We start from the raw sequence: 23,206 nt of genomic DNA, 5'->3' as shown, positions 1-23,206 counted from the left end.
GGACACCCAGGCTAGTTGATAATAGAAGTTGAACATAATCAATCTTCAAGACTTCTTTAGCTTGGAGATTGCAGGCTGTCAGAAAACATGAATAAGACAAATGGATGATGATAATGAATTCAAACGTCTTTATTGATTGCACCCCGACTTTAATGCATTCTCCATGGTAATATCAGAAGATATGAAAAAATGAGAAAAGGACAAGAATGTAAAAATAGTTGGATTTTCATAGATTCACAAGCGTTTTGTTCAAAATGGATATAAAAATGCAAAAAACTACTTAATCTATACATAAAAATGGAACGTCTGGTTTATTCAAAATCGATAAACTGGAAATTTACAATCCCGTTTTCTGTGAAATTTTATAACAGTGAATCTTTATCATCTAACTGTGTTTTTAAATATTAAAAAGTAAATATTACCTTATTAAAAAAAAAACTTTTATACGTCGGGGAAAATTTCAGATTTCATCCGAGCCGATTAGCGAATATACTTCCAGTTTATCATTTTGAAATGACAAAACATAACGATTCTGACTATAATACACTTTTTTTTTAAATCGTTAAAACACAGAAATTATTATTAAATAAAATAAAAATATTGTTAGTAAATGCGGAACTATTTTTATCCATGAGTTGATGACTTCCGATTTACAATATTTCAATATCTGTTTAATCGTTAAGTACAAAAAACATTTCCTATTTTTTACTTTTAGATTCATTTGTCCATCTTAACTTTTATAACGTTTTGATTGTTTAGTTTTTTCTGAAAAAAATAGCATCCATTTTTTTTCTATCAACTTAATTTTCAGTTTTACATGCAAACTTTTCTCCCCCCAAGTTCGTATATAACAAAACATTTTTTTTTAGATTTCAGTGTGCTGAAAACAAAACTGTAAACTATTTCCGTCGCAAAAAATACTTTACATGATATGAGGAGTTTACTTTTCCGAAAACTTAGTGATCACTTTTCCATGTAAATTTAACTTAACATGAGCACCCAATTCCTGACCACCACTACCATTTAATCTGTTATGTCATTTTAAATATTTTTTTTTAATCACAACTGAGAATTTTTAATTCTCAATCACCCAAGGGGACGCACTATAGTGTCATAAGAATGGCCCTAAAATCAGTTACCAGTTATTTTTTTTCGTGTTTATTGCATATAAGGTTTTTTTGACAAGGCAGTTTGGTACACGAGTGCATATTTACCAGCCTTCGTTTATGCTCGTGCAAACGATGGCTAGGGATGTGAAATGGAAAATAGTCCGTGTCCAGGGGTTATTACCATGCAAAGGAAATCAAACAAAAATAAACACACAAACAATGCCGCTCTCTCACGTGGCCACAAATTGGGTGCTCATTCCAAGTTACATTTACATCACAAAGTGACCACCAACTTTTCGAAAAAGTAATTTTTTCATATCATGAAAACCTTTTTTTGCAATGGAAACGGTCTGCAGATTCGTTTTCAGCACACCAAAATAAATCTACAAAGCATTATTTTCTTATATACGATCGTGAGACAAGCATTAAAGTAAAATAATACCGGAATTTTTGGGGGCAGATTGGCCGTTTAGTTGTACATATATCCTCACACCAGGTAATCACTAAAAGGTACTCTTAAAAGTCGTCACCCGTATCGAGCAAAAGTTTGTTTACATGTTTTACAACCTTTAAATGGGTAAAATATAATAACATACTTATTGAAAATGTGATCATGTGCTTAACAAATTAAAAAGAATAAACTGCAAGATGAAGTTTTGAAATGATTACATGTCTTTCATTTTATTTAGAATGACAAACATTGACCAATAAAAACGAAAATTTCGTTTTTATTTAGTTTTGGTGCCGTGCTGAAATATATCGTTATTATTTGGAAAACCATTCTTACAGAGTAGGTGAGGGTGTTTTCTAACTATTTTGGGTGCAAGTCTATAAATGGTCCACTAGTAATCTTTTTTATTATAAAAATCTGAAAAAAATCTTCATAATGTCACTGCATGAAAATGTCATATTCCAAAAATCACATAAATCGATCAAGTAGTTTTTTTTTTATTTAAGAAAATCAAATATTATTGGACGATTCATCGAAGAAAAAGCGACGCGCCATCTTGTTTGAAAGATAACGCCACTAACGACACCTGGCGGAAATATGGGGCAACAAGGGCAGTACATGCAGACCATCGAATATTTTATCAATCAAGTACTTTTAAAAAATTTTTTTTTTTAAGAAAATTAAATTTTACGATTTTTAGGGATAATAAATAAATAAATTGACTTCTTTTAATAAAAAGAATGTGGAAAACACTAGTTCTTTTTTTGTTCGTCTAAAAACATACTTTAATAAGCTAAGTACTTGTTTTTTTTTTAAGAAAAAACAAATTTTACGATTTTTAGGGATAATAAATAAATAAATTGACTTCTTTTAATAAAGAGAATGTGTCTTTTAATAAAGATAATGCAGTGAGCAGACCATCAACTATTTTTATTTTTTTTATTTTTAATGTCGAAAACCCTTTTTGGGTTTGTATTACTGTTCACATAGATTGGAAAAAGTTGTCAAAAAACAAATATATAACAAATAAATGTTATCAAAGGCAAGATAAGTTACTTTTCTACCTAACTGGATAATTTTACATTTATTAGATATTAAAAAAAATATATGTAAACATAGTACGGTTACCATCTGCCATCGTATGCATCCGGGAACAATATCTCCTGTAAACCACGTTTTGGTGCTTATGCATTTGATAGGTTTTTTTGGGGGGTTTTTTTTTTTGGTTAGATTAAACTTTCACAATATCTCTTTTTTTTTTATTTTTACTATCCTTCCCATGTTACGAATGCCTTTCAAAATATTAACATTATTATTTCAGTACAGTAACAAAAAATATATAAGTACCCAAAATTTTATTTTTATTACTAAAACTACAAATTGTTAGGTGAAAGTACAGTTTATTATGCATTTTTCATATCATGCTGAAATAATAACTTTTTTATTTTTTACATTGGCGAGGGGAGGGTGTTTTGTAACTATACCATGCTTTCAGCTAACAATTTATTATTAAACAATAAGATAGCATGAAATTATATAAAAAACGGCAGATTTGCCATTTAGTTCTACAAATAGCTTACAACCCTGTTATCAAAAAAAAAAGGGACACCTTGAGTCGACACCGGTGTACATATATCGTAAACAGAAAGTTTGTTTATATTTACGTGATTATTGAAAATATAATCCTGTGATTAAATTTTTTTAAAATTAACAACGTTGTTTAACAAATAAAACAGAGAAATAATGAAAGATAAAGTTTTAAAATGATTAAATGTGTTTTATTTTTATAATTTATAAATAAAAACATTAAACAATATAAATAAAATGTTGGCTTTGTTCTCAAAAAGTAATAATGAAAGATGAAGTTAAATATTGAATTATTGTGGAGACGCATCATCATATGCATCCGAGTACAATATAAAATGTAAAATCAAAATTTTCAATGTTTTACATTTTACATTATAAAATAAAAATTTTACATTATAAAATAAAACACATTTAATCATTTTAAAACTTTATTTTTCATTTCTTTTTTATTTGTTAAACAACGTATTATTTGTATTGTTTAATGTTTTAAATGTTTAATTATGAAACAATAATAAATTATAAAATTAAACACATTTAATCCTTTTATTTGTTAAACATTGCGGTTAATCTAAAATAAATTATACGTAAACAAACTTATTGATATATTCCCGTGACGACCCAACGAGTCCCTTTTTTTGATAACATGGTTGTAGGCTATTTGTACAACTAAACAGCAAATCTGCAATAAAAAATATTGTGACATTATACGTCAATCGATTGTTGGAGTTTTGCTTCTTTTTTTTTACCATAAATTGTTAGGTTAAAGCTTTCTTTTTTTTTCCCAGAAAACTTTTATCAGTGAAAATACACTTTTTTTTTTACAAGAAGTTGATTTTTATAAAAAAAATATGAATGCTTTTCCTTCATTAAAGAAATTTTAGGTGGCATACAGATATGTTTCTACAAAGAAAACCGTTATTTTCTTTAGCCATTCTTACCATGGGAATGGTGTTTGGTAACTATTCTGTGCCTTTCAACTAACAATTTATTACAAAAAAAAAGCAAAAAGTCTTAACGTGGGGAGAACTGTGGTATTCATTCCAAAAACCATTTTTAATGTGGCGTTCTTAATATGGGGATTTTGCAATTACATCAAATTGATCCACAGCAACGCGTGGCAGGGTACAGCTAGTATGACATAAAACAGCAAAAAAGTTTAGCTATTCAAGGGAAGAAACTATTAGAGTAGAAAACTTTCTGGCATTTAGAGACCTCAACAGTGAGGGGTGAGATTTTGTTGCTAAGCAGTTTTGTCGGGTATATGTACGTAGAGGGCACAAGATTCCCTCTCTAACATGAAGTATTGTGAGAGAACCAATTTCTTCTTCCTCTGCAAACGTTGAAGCTGATTCACCTTCTTTGATTCTTCTTTCTAGGAACCAATCGTAAGCAGAGGCTACATCTGCCAGTTCACAGATTTACAGATCAAAACGGTCCTTTTAGATGACATCCTGTTGTATCCAGAAAATCCCAACAAAGGACTCATAGTTGATGTTGAAATCAAGGTATAGTTGCAGATGTTAAAGACATTTTTACTTACATTATCTCTCATAAAAGACTTACTATCTATCCACATATTATAAGAAAATTGGTTGATTATGTTTCATTTTGCCTTGTCATCTTTTAAGTTTGAAACCGCATGGTAGAGAAACGTTATCTGTAGACAAGAGTTATCTACCTTATGAGAAATTATTTTATAGGCTAGAGTTATTCCCCTTGGGCTAAGAATTCCTTAGAAACAAAATCCTTGGCCTAAAAACGATTTAGTAATCTATAACTAAAAAAACATCGATTTGAGAATCTTAAGTAGGGCGTTCCCTGGAGTGAATGTGGTATTATGGAGAGTGAAAACTCTAGCTAGGAATAGCTTAGACAATTATAAAGTACAGTGACAAGAATGACTATAGATTACTCTCTCCTCATACTTTTAAATGGCCTTGTGCCGAATTTGTTTTAGAAATTATTTGTAAAATTTTTGAAAATGAATACATTTTTCAAAATGTAGTATCTCTTTTAAAACTAGACTTCAACTGTTCTGTCCTTGGTCATTTGACGAGAAATTCTAAACTGAGACAATTTTTATTTTTCATCCCCAACCAGAGTGTCCCTTTTTACAGAGCCTAGTTTTCCCCACATTAATAACTGACATATTGGGGAAGAAAGTAAATAGAAATACACAATTGTGTTGCATAAACAATTATCCTTCCATCAATATTAGAATTTCTTCATTCGACTTTGCCAGTTATCTGTCCACGAAATAAAAAAGCATATTCCTAAGATCAATAAGATGAAGGGGAAGAGGGACAAATAAGTAGGGAAACAAGATTTTGTAGCAAATGTGCAAAAATAATGTCGTTCTTTGATGTTCAACTTCAAAAGATCATAACTTGCTTCATAATAAATTTCATTAATCAAAATAAGAACCATTAGTATTGACACATTTTTAGCCAACGAGAAACAAGTTTATTTATATGCAGTCACTGAATGCCGATTCAGCATCATCTTGGCTTTTGAAGCATTTTTGCGCAGGAAGTTGTCGATATGCTTGAAAAAGTGATAATCAGTGGGCAAGAGGTCCGTTAAATATGGCAGATGAGGCAGAATCTCGTAGCCCAATTCGTTCAGTTTCTGCAGGGTCAGTTGAGCAACATGCAGGCGAGCGTTGTCACGGAGGAGAATTAGTCCCTTCATATTGACTAATCTTGGGCACATACGTTGAAGATTCTGGTGCATTTCATCAATTTGTCGGCAATACTTCTCCACCATAATAGTTTCACCCAGATTCAAGAAGATGTGATAGATGAGACTGGTCGCAAACCACCAAACAGTCACCATAGCTTTCTTTTTGGTGTAATTTTGTGCTTCGGAAAGTTTTGTGGAGCTTCTCCGGCATCCAACCACTGTGCCAAACATCGCCGGTTCTCGTAGAGGATCCACTTTCATCATACACCACAATCCGCTCGAGAAATGAGTTGGGCAGACAGAGCGTAGAAGACACCTCAAAACGACAATTTTTCTATCATTTAATTCATGCGGCACCCATTTAACCAACTTTTTTTTTACTTCCCTATTTGCTTTAAATGGCGAACAACTGTTGAGTGGTCAACCTTGAGTTCAACAGCAACTTCTCGTGTGGTTTTGCAAGGATTGGCTTCGATTAAGGCTTTCAAATATTCGTTATCCACCACGGTCAGCCGGCTACGACCGTCTTCATCTTTGAGGCTCTCACCACCATTGCGAAATTTCTTAAACCACCGTTGTGCCACACGTTTGTTAGTGGTTCCCAGGCCAAATGCGTCATTGATATTATGAGCTATTTTGTCAGCTTTTTGGCCAAGTTTGAATTGGAACAAAAAATCATGCAAATTTGAATTTTGTCCATGCTGTTGAAAAGCCTACAAAAAATAAATTAAGAGATTGAGAACGGTAACGAAAAACACGCTTCAAAATGATATATAACATGGCTATATATATCAATGAATTAATTCAGAAATTTATATATCTATAAAAGTGAACGTGTCTGTGTGTCTGTCTGTGTGTCTGTGTATATTTCCCTACGCAATAACTCTCAATTTTTAGTCTACAGACTCGAAATTTCATATACAGGTTACTGAGATTTGGGAAAATTTTTGTGATCAGTTTTCGGCCAAAAATTTGGCTGTTAAGAGGTAAAATTTCAACACTTTGACCTTTGAGAACTCTACCAAACTCCTCTGACAATTTTGGGTTTAAACACCTGAAATTTTAGATATAGCTTTCTTGGACATGGATCTAACTTAATAACTTGATTTGAGCCCAAAACAATAAATGTTAAGGGGTCATAATAGGGGTCAAAGTTTTAAAAAAATTGACCTCTGCAGTCTCTACCAAATTACTCAGACAATTTCTGGTCTAAACATTTGAAATTTTACAGAAAGGGTATTCAGATATAGGGCAAGCTTTTTCATCAGTTTCGATCGAACATCTTTAGTTACCAATATATAAATGTATGTGTGTATGTTTGCATGTCTGCTTAAAACTCTCGACAGAGGCGACGGATTTTACCAAGATCAGTATTGTTTTAAAGTCCAACCTTTCAGACGACAAATATCGAAAAATTGACTAAAAACATTAATATTTTCACCTTCAACTGGGAACTTTTCTACAGAGGGGGCGCTTTTTTCGCCGATATTTTTTAAAGTTATCTTCTCTTTTCGATTGTCTAGCCTTAATTTTTAAAAATGTATCTTCCGGTTTGGCAGTGGTCGTAACAGCGTAGACGTCAGATTTTTCCCCCGATCTTTTCCTCCTTCGCAGTACGGGTTCGAGCCTGCCTTCCTACTACCACATTTTTTTTGCTCAATATACACATCCAAACACCCGGGCAACGCCGGGCTGAAATGCTAGTCATATACATAAGTAGCATATGTGAGAAAATGATATTGTTTTTGCACCTAATATTATAAATAAAACAAATGTAAGTAAATACTTTTGTGTTTTGCACATATTTTGTTGATTTCATTTGTTGCGTCCACGCAGCGATGTTCATCTGTCAGTTATAATTAAGCTTAAATAAACAATGTAAGACTAAGACAAAAGTGTAGTATCTGTTCTGATACTACATTTTTTTTTCTTTTTTGTCCTCAGTCAAATTTTATTTTCGTCCCAATTCAGAGGGTTCGTTTTCGGGAGCTAAATTTTCCCACATTAAAACTTGACCTTGTGTCTAAGTTTGTTCCCATATTGAGGCAAGTAAATTTAAGACAAATTTTTCAACATGTATTTTTTTTATTTAATTATATATGATCACTTATCAAGGCTAAAAGCCACTTGAAGATAAGGATGATTGAGATCAATTGATTGTCAGTTGAATAATTATGATTAATTATTGAAAATAATGGATAATGAATAAAATAATTTGATGATTAATGAAGACGGTTTATAACAAATGTTTATTGACATTAGATTTAAAGATGACCGTGTTGTAGTTATCAGGGAAGCAATCTTGTAGCAACACAGTCCACTGCTTATTTGATTTTTTTTTTTTACTCGCCTTCATCCCCAAACAAGACAGATTGCCACGTGAACATAAAGGACAACTAATTGGGACCATTCACTTGTCTCATTGGCACATTGTTCAGCAGGAAGAGAGAAGATGTTGGTCCATGGTGCATCTCTGATATGTTCTATTATGGCTTCAAGTCAGCCCTTTTGTAGTACCTTCTTGTTTTGAGCAATGGATCCTCATCTTTTCTGATGTTTACTGATATGCGTACCACTAGGTGATCTGCATTTCCAAGTGAACTGTGGGCATTAGTCACACAATCCTCGGGTATTGTGGTGAGGAATAAGTCTAGAAGTGAAGCTTGCTGGTGGTCACTATCTGGGAGGTAGGTTGGGAAGATGACTGTGTGAGGGAATGGACTATAAAAAAGCTATAAGTACAGCGTCCAGCTGTATCTGTGCAACCTGAGAAACCAAGTCATTTTTTTTTATGGTGAACATTAAAGTTACCAACCACATGTATTTGGGCATTACTAAGAAGAGTGCTGCATCTATACTATCAGAGACATGATCACTTGTCCTGACTTGAGAGATAATGGTAGAGAAAATATAAGTAACTAACACAGTGACAAAAAGCTAGTCGAAAACGGTCTGGACATCCAATTCCAGACGTTGCTCTCTAGTTAAGGGGAGTGTGCTTAAAATATACTCCAAGTTCATGCATATATTATCCGAGTCTTTAAGGCAGAGAGGGAGATATCCTGTCATGTTAAGATAGAGGGAACTGAGCAGGGTAGGCTTGTTTCACTTAATGCTAAGATATCCAGGGAATTTACTGAGAGGTAAGACTTTACATTATCTAAGTTACTTCTAAACTCAAGAAAGGAGGTGAATTGGTTTTGTTTGGGTAGTTGTCTGGTTTGATCGTGACATTTGATGGAGTTGTCATTTCATTACATTTTTGTTTAATTTCAGGTTAAGGAGAGAATGTTGGGCAAAGTAAGGCAGTTTGGACACCAAGTATACACACATGATTAGTAGCTTAATTTATCAGCATAGATTTGTAGATTTTGTGGTTATTCTAATAAATATTTTTATTTTTCTTCAATTTAAGTTATTAGCATAGATTTGTAGATTTTGTGGTTATTCTAATAAATATTTTTATTTTTCTTCAATTTAATTTATCAGCATAGATTTGTAGATTTTGTGATTATTCTAATAAATATTTTTATTTTTCTTCAATTTAAGTTATTAGCATAGATTTATAGATTTTGTGGTTATTCTAATATTTGTCTTATTTTTCTTTAATTTGCAGGCGTTAAGAGACACAAGAGATTTACTTGAAAGATTTGGGGTTGAAGAAGCTCAAAAATTTATTGAGGATAACCCTCATCCTCGGTTATGGTATGTTGCTTCCTGGCATTATTTGCATCAAAGCTTTTAATATTTACATCATGTGAAAAACTGATTTTATGTTCCTAATTTTTGAGATATGGATTGATAATTCATATTATTTGGATTATTTTTCTACTGTTCTCATTTTGAGTGTTGTTTTCACAATGTTTTGGTCAATGTAACCTCCGATATTTTTCAGGTATATCTTATCGAATTTGGGATCTTTCTGTTGAATTTGGAGATCTGCATGAAATTTTAAACAGAATCCTTTATTTAATCCATTTCTTATTTGTTTGTTATGTAAATGATAAAAAAATATACAAATATGAGACATGTTTGTCACTAAAACCAAGGTTATAAGAACACTAGAAAGTCATAATATGTGGAGATATTGAAGAGTCGGGTGTAGCTGACCACATATGGAGGGAAAAGAAAAATCATCAATTCTTATGGGATTAAGTAAACATTATAGACAGAAAAAACTGGTGGAGAGCAAGATGCAAGAAACCGTGCACATGCTGAGCGATGATGAGCAGATTGAGTATGAAAACCATTAATTATAAATCATAGATAAGGTCACCATTAACAAAAAGGAAATATATATATATATATATATATATATATATATATTTACAATTATATAAATGCAACTGTATGTGTGTGTGTGAGTTCGTTCCTTATACACTCTGAAATGGCTGAACAGATTTTCTTCAAAATCTACAGAACTTTAGTGTATAAGTTTGGGAGTGATCTTAGTTTTGTTTTGTCTCGAATACCCCCGATAATTACTGATAATCGATAATCGAAACCATTATTTTAATTTATCTATCATATTTTTCCATGTTATCACTTAGCAACAATGATAGCACAATATGCCGTCAAAATTCTACTTTGGGTAAATTGATAGCATGTTTTTGTTTTTTTTGGGGGGGGGGCATGATGTGGTCTGTAGACTCAAACTCCGCACATAAATTTCTTTATTTTTTTTTCATTAACTGCAAAGAATTCTATAAGACTTGAAAATTTACGTGTTTTTATTCATTATTATTTTTTTTTTTTTTTTGCATTACGTGGTCTGTTAGTTCAAACTCTGCACGTAAATTTCTTAATGTCTTTTTTTTTTTTTGTTAACTGGAAAGAAATTTATATAAAATAATTTCATAAAAGAAACAGTAGGTTCTCTAGAGTGCAATGTAGAATAACATATATTTTGGACTAAGTTACTGCATGGAGGCATGTGAAGCTTCCCCCCCGGGCCATCTTATGGATTTCAATGACAATAAAAATATAAGAGTGTGAAATATTTGTTGATCATCATTTAATCCCGGGCAACGTTGGGTCTCCCTGCTAGTATATATATATATATATATATATATATATATATATATATATAAAGAGAGAGAGAGAGAGAGAGAGAGTAATAAGTACAGATCTATGATGATAAATAGTAAGATTGTGCATCTATAAACAAGAATAGGTTCAAGGCTCCCAAAGTTCATGCTAGTATTGTCTGCAAGGACCGACGGTGTAACATCTAAAGTACTTGGTAAAATTTAGTTGTAAGTGACACTCTTTTGAAGGTTGAAGGTTCAATCATCTATGCAGGTGATACAAAGTATACAATTATGAATTACTTAAGACTTCTATATGATCGTGGTTGATGGAACATAAGCATGCTATCACCATGGATCGAACAAAGGGTTTTATTTGAAATTCTCAAATTCAGCAAGACGTTGCAGCTTACATTGGTTGAAACTTTGTATGAATGACACTCAAGATGAGAACAGTAGTCTGAATAATCCAAATAATCTCTAAGATTTTATTATAATTCTATACTTTAATATAATAACCATTTCTTTATTTGAAAAAAATTTTGAGATGAGGGTTGATAATTTGAATTATTTAAACTTCTGTTATTAGCTATGAAAGCCAAGCCAATTGCACTGAACAAGTGCACCACCACTGGCCAGACAACTAAGCATTATGCCTCCATGTCAAAACAAATCACATTTCTCACTAAATTATAGATTAATAGTTTAGCTAGTGTTTAACAAATGCAAGCATATCGTAAGAATATTGAAATAGTAGTTTGTATTGTCTTTATATTAATAGGATAATGAGTGACTGTTGTTTAATTGTTATAGACTTCCTTTTATTGTAATAAATAATTTTACCAAGAATTCTTCATACGTTTTGGTTTTGGTTTCCATTATAGCTGATGGCACTCTAATGATCTATTTTTTTTTTATTAGCATTTCAGCCCGGCGTTGTCTGGGTGTTTGAATGTGTCTGTTGAGCAAAAAAAAAAGTGGTAGTAGGAAGGCAAGCTCCAACCCATACCGCGAAGGAGAAAAAGAACAGGAAAAAAACCTGACGTCTTTGCTGTTACGACCACCGCCAAACCGGAAGTGACGTAGGTTTAAATTAAGGCTAGATAATCGAAAGGAGAGGATGACTTTAAAAAATATTGGCGGAAAAAAACCCTCCCTGTTGAAAAGTTCCCAATTGAAGGTGAAGATATTAATGTTTTAGCCAATTTTTCGATATTTGTCATCTGAAAGGTCGAACTTTAAAACGAGACCTATCTTGGTAAAATCCGTCGCCTCTGTCGAAAGTTTTAGGCAGACATGTAAACATACATATATACATACGTTTATATATTGGTAACTAAAAATTTTCAACCCAAACCGATTAAAAAGCTTGCCCTATCTCTGAATACCCTTTATGTCAAATTTCAAATGTTTAGACCAGAAATTTTCTGAGTAATCTGGTAATTTGGTTAAATTTTTTTTTAACTTTGATTCCTATTATGACCCCTTAACATTTATTGTTTTGGACTCAAATCAAGTTATTAAGTTAGATCCATGTCCAAGGAACCTATATCTAAAATTTCAAGTGTTTAAACCCAAAATTGGCATAGGAGTTTGGTAGAGTTCTCAAAGGTTAAATCGTTGAACTTTGATCCTTTAACAGCCAAATTTCTGGTTGAAAACCGATCACAAAGATTTTCCCAAATCTCAGTACCCTGAATATCAAATTTCGAGTCTGTAGACTTAAAATTGAAAGAGTTATTGCGTAGGGAAATGTACACAGACACACATCAAGAATTCCTCATAAGTTTTGGTTTCAATTTCGATTATAGCTGAAGTTATACATTTTTTTTCATAAGTTTTGGTTTCGGTTTCGATTCAAGCTAATGCACCCAAGTCATATGTATATATTTTTTATATTTGAAATTGCAACTTTATAATATATAAAAATCGATAGAACATTAACTCTATAATAACATATATGAAATCTGCAAGAATTAAAATATCATATTTAAGCGTACTTTACAACCGGGCTTTGCCGGGCGTTCGTGCTACTTGGATAAATATTTTTGCAGTTTTAATAAAAGAATTACATTAATATCAGAGTGTCTCTTTTTACCCTGAACATCCACAAAATGCCAACATCAATATCAATTACATATGAATGAGTTTGCTCTGGAATTTCCACAGGTCCCACTAGTTTGGATTATTCAGATTATTGTTCTCATTGTGTATGTTATTCTCACAGTGGATCAGCCGCTGTAACCACCAACCTTCTTCAGGTGCGTTATGTGTTGAACTTGGATGAAGACAGTAGTCTGAATTATTTTTTTTTTTTTTTTCTTTTACATAGACATCACCACTTATCAAGGCCAGAGGCCACTCGAGGATAAGGGTTAAAGAGTGTACAGTAGAAATTGGACAATATAGTAACCGTTAGTAATGGAGATTCGGTAAATTTGTTAACTTATATGGAACGGCTCATCAGAAACTTGTTTACATTAGACTTGAAGACAACCATATCATAGTAAGCTGGAAAGCAGAAAAACGGAAGACAATTCCACAGGCGTGCAGTTCTAAAAAAGAAGCTTTGTTCATGGAATCTACGTTTAGGTTTAAGCACAGATAAAGAGTGGGGGGAATTAGTGATAGTGTTTTGTGCTAGACGAGCGTTTCTTGTGAAAGTTTGGCGTGGGGGGACCATAGAATAGAGCTCAGCTGAGCACTTGCCATGAAAATAACGATAAACAGAAACAAGCTCGCAACATCTCTTCTGTGAGAAAGAGGTTGCAGGGAAGAGAAAAGGACATCCCCCACAAGGCTACGGTCTATTTTGAACACTGTCAAGGCAGGATAGGTCTTTTCTAGCAGCTCCTGCCCAGATGTGGCAACAGTATTCCATCCTTTGACTTACCTGGCTCTTATATAGATAGAGAATTGCATCAGCAGTGAGATATCTACTGGATCGATAGAAGGATCCCACCATTTTTTTCAGCGGCCTTGGCAACGGATTTAATGTATGTGTTCCATTTAAGATCAGGAGTAAAGGTCAAGCCCAGAAGCTTATCAACACATGAGGCCTCCCCAAGACGAGAGCCATTCATTTCAATTGATGTCAGATGGGGATCAGAACGTTGATGATGTAAAGATAAAAGCTTGGTGGTTTAGATGCATTAAAAGTAACAAGCCTTTGACTTACCTGGCTCTTTCCCCATTATACCACTTGCTCAAGATCAGAGGAGAGAGAATCAGAGAGAACTTGGTCGTTTACGGTCTTAGATGTGCTACCATAGATAATAGTGTCATCAGCATAGATGTCTACGAATGATGTAACAATGTGATTTGGAAGATCATTAATGTAGATCAGGAAGAGAGTTGGGCCCAGGATGCACCCCTGAGGGACTCCAGCATTAATACTAAGAGCTTTTGATTTCTGCCCATCAACCACTACTTTTATGAGCCTATCAGAGAGAAATGATTTAATAATTGATAAGACATTTCCAGCTATACCGTAGCTGGAGATCTTGTGAAGTAAAGCTTTATGCCATACTCTATCAAAGGCCTTTGATATGTCAAGAGCAATTGCCCTAGAAAGGTATCCTCCGTCGAGAGATTCGCTGATCCTATGAGATATAACTGTAAACTCATCTGCTGTAGATCTAGCAGAACGGAAACCATATTGCGTGTCACTAAGAAGGTTATTTTTGCTAAGATGGTTGATTACTTCTCTATTTAACACAGATTCCAGCAACTTACTCATGATGCACAGGAGACTTATTGGCCTGTACTGTGAGGGAAATGAGTGATTACCTAAATTCTTAAATACGGGGCATACTGATGAGATTTTCCAGGGTGACAAATACGTACAAAATATTTCAATATTTTTGCAATATACTGGACTGCTTATTGATGTTGACTTATTTTAGACACTAGTTACACTATTTGTTTGTGGTGGGATGAAAATTTATGATTTGCTTTAACGTGGAGGCATGGTGCTTTGTTGGCTGGTTGGTGTTGATCTGCTTGTATTGGAATAGTTTTTTTTCGCACTTAACATGATTAGTTAATTATTGCATGATTTGAGCTAATAGGTGCCGTACTATTGGCCAAGCTCCATCTGTCCCATTGCAGCAATGTTGAAACCTTGGGCCTGTTTTAGAAATACTTTAATGGAATATGCTCTGATAAACTCAAAGCACTTGCGTCCCCCCCCACAACATACATACTCCCAACCAACCCAACAAGCAGCAAAATCTCACCCCTTTACTGTAGTGGTCCCTAGATGCTGGAAAGCTTTCGATTTTAATAGTTTCTCTCCTCAGACTGCTAAACTTTGAAATTCCCTCCCTGTCTCCCGCTATTCATATTGTACTAACATGCAGAAATTTAAATGTACTATGAACAAACATCTCGCTACTTATCTACCTTCATGGTGTTACTGTTAGACATGGTCCCAAATAGCTCTTTATGTCCAAGTGGCAATATGCATTTTTTGGATGAAAAAGAGTATAAAAATCATTTTATTTGTCATTTAGTCGAAATTATCACATTTCAAAGTTACACCTGACCAATCCATCCACAAACATGTGCGGAAAATTAAAGATCGGAGGGCTAATATGCAACTTCTCCATTTTTAATTGGTCATGTGACTTGTTTTTGCTGTTATCATTGTGAACAAATTCATGTGACCTACTCTGCTGAATGATTTGATTTCTGTTTTTGTTTTAGGTATCTTCTCGCTGAAGCAGCTCTGGAGAATATGAATTTAACTGTTGCTGAACTAGCATTTGTACATTGCAAAGACTATAATGGAATACAGTTTGTTAAGAAACTCAACAATCAACCAGTAGGTTTTTTCTTTTTTTTTTTTCTTTTTTTTTAAAATGAAAGTTTTTGGATCAAAACAATTTGAGGCACCATAAAATAAGTGTTAAGTGTTGAGCCATTATGTTGAACAAAAATAGCGGCAGTAAATCAAATCGGCAAAGATTCAAAGCAGTCACGATTTCAAGTGTTGAGTAATTCTTAGTAACAAAGATGGCGGCAAAGAATCAATGCAGTCATGAATCAGTTATTTTGAGACAGAGGTTGGCAGCGAATTGAATGCAATCCAAATTCGATATTTTTTTATAATAACATTTGAAGCTTCTGATTGGTTGATGCTCATAACCGTGGTTATACAAACGACCGTCGAAATCATTGGAGTTATACACTCATTAGTAATCAAAAAAATTTTAACAATAAGAAAAAAACCAAAAGGTCACATTTTTCCTTAACTTTACATTTTTTTTACTTTTGGTTGAATTATAAACAAAACATTTGTAATTTTGCCTTTACAGGATTTTTTTGTATTGAAATAAAAGTTTTATTTAAAAAAAGGTTTTATTAAATAAAAGTTTTACTTAAAAAAGGTTTTATTAAATAAAAGTTTTACTTAAAAAAAGGTTTTATTAAATAAAAGTTTTACTTAAAAAAAGGTTTTATTAAATAAAAGTTTTACTTAAAAAAAGGTTTTATTAAATAAAAGTTTTATTTAAAAAAAGGTTTTATTAAATAAAAGTTTTACTTAAAAAAGGTTTTATTAAATAAAAGTTTTACTTAAAAAAGGTTTTATTAAATAAAAGTTTTACTTAAAAAAAGGTTTTATTAAATAAAAGTTTTACTTAAAAAAAGGTTTTATTAAATAAAAGTTTTACTTAAAAAAGGTTTTATTAAATAAAAGTTTTACTTAAAAAAAGGTTTTATTAAATAAAAGTTTTACTTAAAAAAAGGTTTTATTAAATAAAAGTTTTACTTAAAAAAAGGTTTTATTAAATAAAAGTTTTATTTAAAAAAAGGTTTTATTAAATAAAAGTTTTACTTAAAAAAGGTTTTATTAAATAAAAGTTTTACTTAAAAAAAGGTTTTATTAAATAAAAGTTTTACTTAAAAAAAGGTTTTATTAAATAAAAGTTTTACTTAAAAAAAGGTTTTATTAAATAAAAGTTTTACTTAAAAAAAGGTTTTATTGAATAAAAGTTTTACTTAAAAAAAGGTTTTATTAAATAAAAGTTTTACTTAAAAAAAGGTTTTATTAAATAAAAGTTTTACTTAAAAAAAGGTTTTATTAAATAAAAGTTTTACTTAAAAAAAGGTTTTATTAAATAAAAGTTTTACTTAAAAAAAGGTTTTATTAAATAAAAGTTTTACTTAAAAAAAGGTTTTATTAAATAAAAGTTTTACTTAAAAAAAGGTTTTATTAAATAAAAGTTTTACTTAAAATGTTTTATTAAATAAAAGTTTTACTTAAAAAAAGGTTTTATTAAATAAAAGTTTTACTTAAAAAAGGTTTTATTAAAAACCAAAAGAAATGTACAGTTTTATTTTCCGAGCGCATTTTGTTATGGCCGAATATTTTTATTTAGAAAACAATTTTATTTATTAAAAAATTTTACTAATAGATGAAAAAATACAATTTTATTTACAAGCACGTTTTGTTGTGGGCAATTTTTTTTATTTTTATCTATTAATAAAACTTTTTAATAAATAAAAAAAATTTTTTATCTATTGGTAAAACTTTTTAATAAATAAAATTGTATTTTTTTATCTATTAGTAAAACTTTTTGCCCCATAACGTTTGCTCCATCCATTAGATTTTCCTGAAACTTGGCCAAAATGTGGAGGCCATTGTTCTTAATATAAATTCAGTATGGGTGATCCTGGCAAAATTCTGGTTCGCATCCCTCTGGGACCTTTAGGGCTGAAAAACATGCCTTTTTGGAGCTTTTTTTCATATTACACAAAAACTTGATATGTACGTCTACGAGAGGAGTGCAATAAGTAATGCCCCTGACTCACTTCCAGTTGTCTGATCTAGCTGAAATTTTGCATGTGCAATGATTTATATCTCTACAGGTTATGTGGCAAATTACAGCTCTGAACTAATTGTGGTTTCTGTTTTACAGATGTTTGAACTGAGTCAGGTGTGAAATGGAGCCTGTTGAATGTCGAGCAGTAATCCTGTTTTTGTATTTGAAAGGATGCACACCACAGGAGACTTTTGATGAAATGAAAGAAACATGGTGATAATGCTCCATCATATGACCTTGTAAAACGCTGTCATCGTGAATTCAAACATGGCCGGAAGTCTGTAGAAACAGCTCCCAGACCTGGTCACCCCCCCCCTTCTGCCATTGATGAGGCATCTGTCCGTCAAGTTGAGGCTGCCATTTTGGAAGATCGACACATTACTATTCACAAGATATCAAGATTAGTACAGGGTCTGTGGAAACTATCATTCCTGACCATTTGCATATATATAAGGTGTCTGCCAGATGGATTCCCATGTTGCTCACACCATTCCAGAAGCGAAAACGTGTTGAATGCTCGAGGATGAATTTGGAGATGTGCTAAGAAGATGAGCCAAAGTTTTTCAAAAGACTGATTACACAGGATGAAACCTGGATCCATCACTATGATCCAGAGACCAAAGCTCAGTCAATGCAGTGGAAGCACTTGAACTCACCACCTCCAAAGAAGGCAAGGGTGCAGCCCTCCACTGGCAAGGTCATGCTCACAGTCTTCTGGACCAGGACGGAGTAGTGATGACAGATTTCCTGGCAAAGGGTACCACAATTACAGGAGCCTATTATGCTTCACTTTTGAGGAAATTAAGGAAAGCTATCAAAATCAAGAGGCAGGGCAAGATCAGCAAAGGTACCCTCCTCCTGCAGGACAATGCTCCGGTTCACAACTCGCATGTCGCCAGATCAGAAGCATGGGCGTGTGGTTATGAAAACCATTCCCCATCCTCCCTACTCTCCTGTCCTTGCATCCTCTGACTTTTACCTCTTCCCAGCCAAGAAGTTGTTTTTGAAAGGAAAACGTTTCCCAGATGATGCAGCCTTGATTTCTGAAGTCATGTCGTGGTTGGAGGACCAACCTGGGGTGTTCTACAAAAACAGTCTCCAGAGCTGCATCAGACGATGGGAGAAATGCATAACTCTGGGTGGTTCCTATGTAGAGAAAGACTAATAACTGTGCCAAGTTTCATTATTCTACTGCTATGGGAAGTGGGTCAGGGGCATTACTTATTGCACGCCCCTCATATATAGTGGTTTTCCATGGTGCTGAATTCAAATATACATGTCTTAATGTGTGAAACTGCACCGTTTGTCCATTTTCACTGGGATTCAGCATTCCCAGGAGCTCAAAAGGGGTCACAAATGGCCTAAAATTGCAAAAAATGACACTTTTTACCCCATAACTTTTGCCGTATCCATTAAATTTTTGTGAAACTTGGCAAAAATGTGGAGGCAACGTTGGCCTTTCACACTTCTCACATTCATCATTTCTTCACTATTTTTTGTGGCGTCATCTCACATGCAGCACCAGAGGGGGACCACGTACATATGACTTGTTTTTATTTAAAAATATAACTACTTGACAGATTTACATGATTTTTGGAATATGATATTTTTGTTTTGTCATGGGTGTATACATCATACATATTTTTGTTTATTTTTGTTTATTAATATTGGGGAAATTTTGGACAAGCCATCCACTTTTCTGCCATGACGCCATATCCTGCAACATAGTCATAACTTTAGTCAGTTAACTTCTAATGGAATTTTCCATTGTGCTTACTCTAGCCTTATGTGGAAAACCATGGTTTTCAACATGAGACACCTGTCTCTGATCTTGCTATGCAATTGGAACTTGAGAATGGAATCTTAGTGGCTTAATAGCTGGTCACTACGGAACCAAAAAGCCATTCACTGAAACACTTCATTTTTGCCGCTACTTGAATTCGACAAATGATCGGGAGGCTCAGTTTGATCAATCAGCTGATCCCACCAATCAAACAAGATGATTCATAAAAAAAGTATGCTTGAGTAGCAGTTTTCACTCAATGTATAGGCTGAATGTTAACAGCATTTGATCGGACCACCCACTGATGAAGTCTGCTGATCAGGTCCGAAACTTCCACTAATGTTGTTTTCAGCACATATGACATACCTGGAGGTTGGCACCAGTAGGCGTATAAGATGATTTTAACAAACTTGGAGTTTGTATTGATGTTGTTTCTTTATTTTTTTTTTTTTTACACGGTGGTCACCACTTATCAAGGCCCGGAAGCCACTCAGGAATAAGGGTTATTGCAAGTACAGTACTTTAGTGTGGAGATTTAATGAAGTGTTTACTTAAGGGGGCCGTTCATTAGGAAATTGTTTACGTTGGACTTGAAGACATCCAGGTTGTAGTCAGGTGGGAAGCGGCAGACGAAACAGAGTTCCACAGGTGTGCAGTTCTAAGAAAGAAGCTTTGTTCATGGAATCTACGTTTTGATTTAGGCACAGATAAAGAGTGAGGAAAATTTTTGACAGTGGATTCAGCTAGACAGGTGTTTTTCGTAAAAGATTGGCGAGGGGGAACCAGAGATTGGAGTTCAGACGAGCACCTGCCATGGAAATAACAATAAAACAAAGATAGGCTCGCAACGTCTCTTCTGTGGGAGAGAGGTTGCAGGGAAGAGAAAAGGGCATCCCCCACTAAGCCACAAAGTCTATTTTGTACTCTGTCAAGGCAGGATAGGCTGTTTTTAGCAGCTCCTGCCCAGATATAGCAGCAGTATTCCACCTTGGACGTGCTTGGCTTTTATATAGATAGATTATGAACAATAAGTTTGTGCTTTTGTGGCTCGCTTTTCTTTTGAACCTTTTTTTCAATTTTTTTCTTCAGAATGAATCAATACGAAAAGCGGAAATCCTTTGTTATTACAAGAAATTCGATGAAGCTGAAGATCTTTACATCAATATGGATCGAAGGTCAGTACAATTCAAATGAATATGCTTACTTAATCAACCCATGTGATATAATAGTTAGTGTCAGTTAATGGTCTTGAAATGGTCATTAATTTAAAGTTGGCATTAATGAGCGTATAAGGAAATTTAGAATTCACCTTGCTGCGGGTCAGTGTATGAATACTTGGTTCTTGTTCAGAATCTAACCTAATTTTAAAAAAACAAAAATACAGAAAAATCGTTATGACGTATGTAATTATCATGGAACGAAAAAATGTCATAGTTTTTTTTTATACAGGAAATCGTATTTTACGATTTTTAGTAAATTTAACAGTAAATCGTAACTATTGCAAAGCTGATTTTGATCTTAGTAGTTTGATTTATCTTCCTTTAGTTATTAAAGATGGTGGAGCAAGATACACCATCCTCTCTTCCTCACAAAATTTTATTTCTTAGTAAATAAGAAAAGTACTTCATCAATTTATGTGATTTTTGGAATATGACATTTTCATTCCGTGATAAGTCAATACATCATAAAGATATTTTCTATATTTTTTTTCTTTTTAATTAGGTTGAATTCTGGACAAGAACCAAATATTTAATCTGTCTATGCTTCAACAATAGTTTTGCTTGAAGATGATATTTTTCTACCATGTATTTAGAGTTATTGTCACTGTTTAGCAGATGGTGAGGGTTTTAATATGCTGGTTGGCATGTTCATGTGATTTTAATATGCTGGTTGGCATGTTCATGTGATTTTAGTATGCTGGTCGGCATGTTCATGTGATTTTAGTATGCTGGTCGGCATGTTCATGTGATTTTAATATGCTGGTTGGCATGTTCATGTGATTTTAGTATGCTGGTCGGCATGTTCATGTGATTTTAGTATGCTGGTCGGCATGTTCATGTGATTTTAATATGCTGGTTGGCATGTTCATGTGATTTTAGTATGCTGGTCGGCATGTTCATGTGATTTTAGTATGCTGGTCGGCATGTTCATGTGATTTTAGTATGCTGGTCGGCATGTTCATGTGACATTGGTGGAGTCAGTGCAAATAGTCTGCTGCTACTTCAGCTCTTTCGTGAATTAGATGGCAGACGGTATCAGATGTATTTGACAGGTGAGAAAATAAAATCTTCTGTTGATGTAACCCTCACGTCTAAAATGTGATTTTAGTCAAATGTGTGTTGTCATCCTTACTCTATGCCTCGTAAATATGGAGGCTGTATCAAACGCAATTCGAAAGATTTGATCAGAACTGTCGGAGACACATTCTTTTTCTGTGGTAGGACAGTTTTGTTCATGCCACAAGTGTCTTAGTATTTTTTTTTCTTTATTACATAGGATTCACCACTTACCAAGGCCTGGAGACCACTCGAGGATAAGGGTTATTGTGTGAGTCAATGGGATAATATCGTAGTAAGTGTTAGTAGTGGAAATTTGGTAAATTTGATTACTTAAGGGGAACGGCTCATCAAGAATTTGTTTACGTTGGACTTGAAGATTTCCAAACTGTAGTCAGCTGGGAAGCAGGAAAACAGAGTTCCCCAGGTGTGCAGTTCTAAGAAAGAAGTTCATGGAATCTACATTTAAGTTTAGGCACAGATAAAGCATGCGGGAAATTATTGATAGTGGTTCCAGGAAGACGAGTGTTTTTCTTGCTCTTTTTATTTCTCTTTCTTTTCTCTCTATCTCTTTCTCTTGCTGCCAATTAATAGTATTATTTCTTGTAATGATATTTCCTTTTGTTTAAATCAATTATTCTAATATTTTTATAGTTATTTTTATTTTTTATTTTTTTTTACATGGGTGTCACCACTTATCAAGGCCCGGAGGCCACTCGGGCATAAGGGTTATTGCATGTACAGTAATCAATAGGATAATATCGTAGTAATCGTTAGTAATGGAGATTTGATAAATTGGATTACTTAAGGGAGCGGTTTATCAGGAATTTGTTTATGTTGGACTTGAAGACATCTAAATTGTAGTCAGGTGGGAAACAGGCAAATGGAAGAGAGTTCCACAGGCGTGCACTTCTAAGAAAGAAGCTTTGTTCATGGAATTTTGATTTAGGCACAGATAAAGAGTGGGGAAAATTAGTTTCAGCTAGACGGGTGTTTTTGAATAGTTTCAGCTAGACGGGTGTTTTTTGTGAAAGATTGGCGAGGGGGGACCAGAGATTGGAGCTCAGACAAGCACTTGCCATGGAAATAACGATAAAACAAAGACAGGGTCGCAACATCTTTTCTGTGGGAGAGAGGTTGCAGGGAAGAGAAAAGGGCATCCCCACCTAAGCTACGAAGTCTATTTTGTACTCTGTCAAGGCAGGATAAGCTGTTTTTAGCAGCTCCTACCCAGATGTGGCAGCAGTACTCCATCTTTGGACGTACTTGGCTTTTATATAGATAGAGAATTGCATAAGCAGTGAGATATCTACTGGAGCGACCTTGGCAACAGATTTGATGTACGCGTTTCATTTCAGATCAGGAGTAAAGATCAATCCCAGAAGCTTGTCAAAACATGGAGAGACAAGAGCTATCCATTTCAGTTGATGCCAGATGGGGATCAGAGCGTTGATGATGTCAAGA

The 23,206-nt window shown here is 33.6% G+C and overlaps 1 protein-coding gene across 1 annotated transcript in view; it reads left to right on the top strand.

The window, feature by feature from the left end:
- The window catches only part of LOC145269281 (WD repeat-containing protein 35-like), a 143,094-nt gene that overhangs the window by 82,679 nt on the left and 37,209 nt on the right, over positions 1 to 23,206 (top strand). The window contains exons 19-22 of the mRNA XM_080124963.1: positions 4,524 to 4,652; positions 9,446 to 9,534; positions 15,564 to 15,681; positions 20,556 to 20,641. Coding sequence (XP_079981089.1) covers positions 4,524 to 4,652; positions 9,446 to 9,534; positions 15,564 to 15,681; positions 20,556 to 20,641 — 422 coding nt within the window. The remainder of the gene's footprint in view (positions 1 to 4,523; positions 4,653 to 9,445; positions 9,535 to 15,563; positions 15,682 to 20,555; positions 20,642 to 23,206) is intronic.

Source organism: Euprymna scolopes, chromosome 45 (genome assembly GCF_053919585.1).
Source record: "Euprymna scolopes isolate OS-2025 chromosome 45, ASM5391958v1, whole genome shotgun sequence".
In the NCBI taxonomy this organism is placed as follows: domain Eukaryota; kingdom Metazoa; phylum Mollusca; class Cephalopoda; order Sepiida; family Sepiolidae; genus Euprymna; species Euprymna scolopes.
This window is presented reverse-complemented; position numbering and strand designations above follow the sequence as displayed.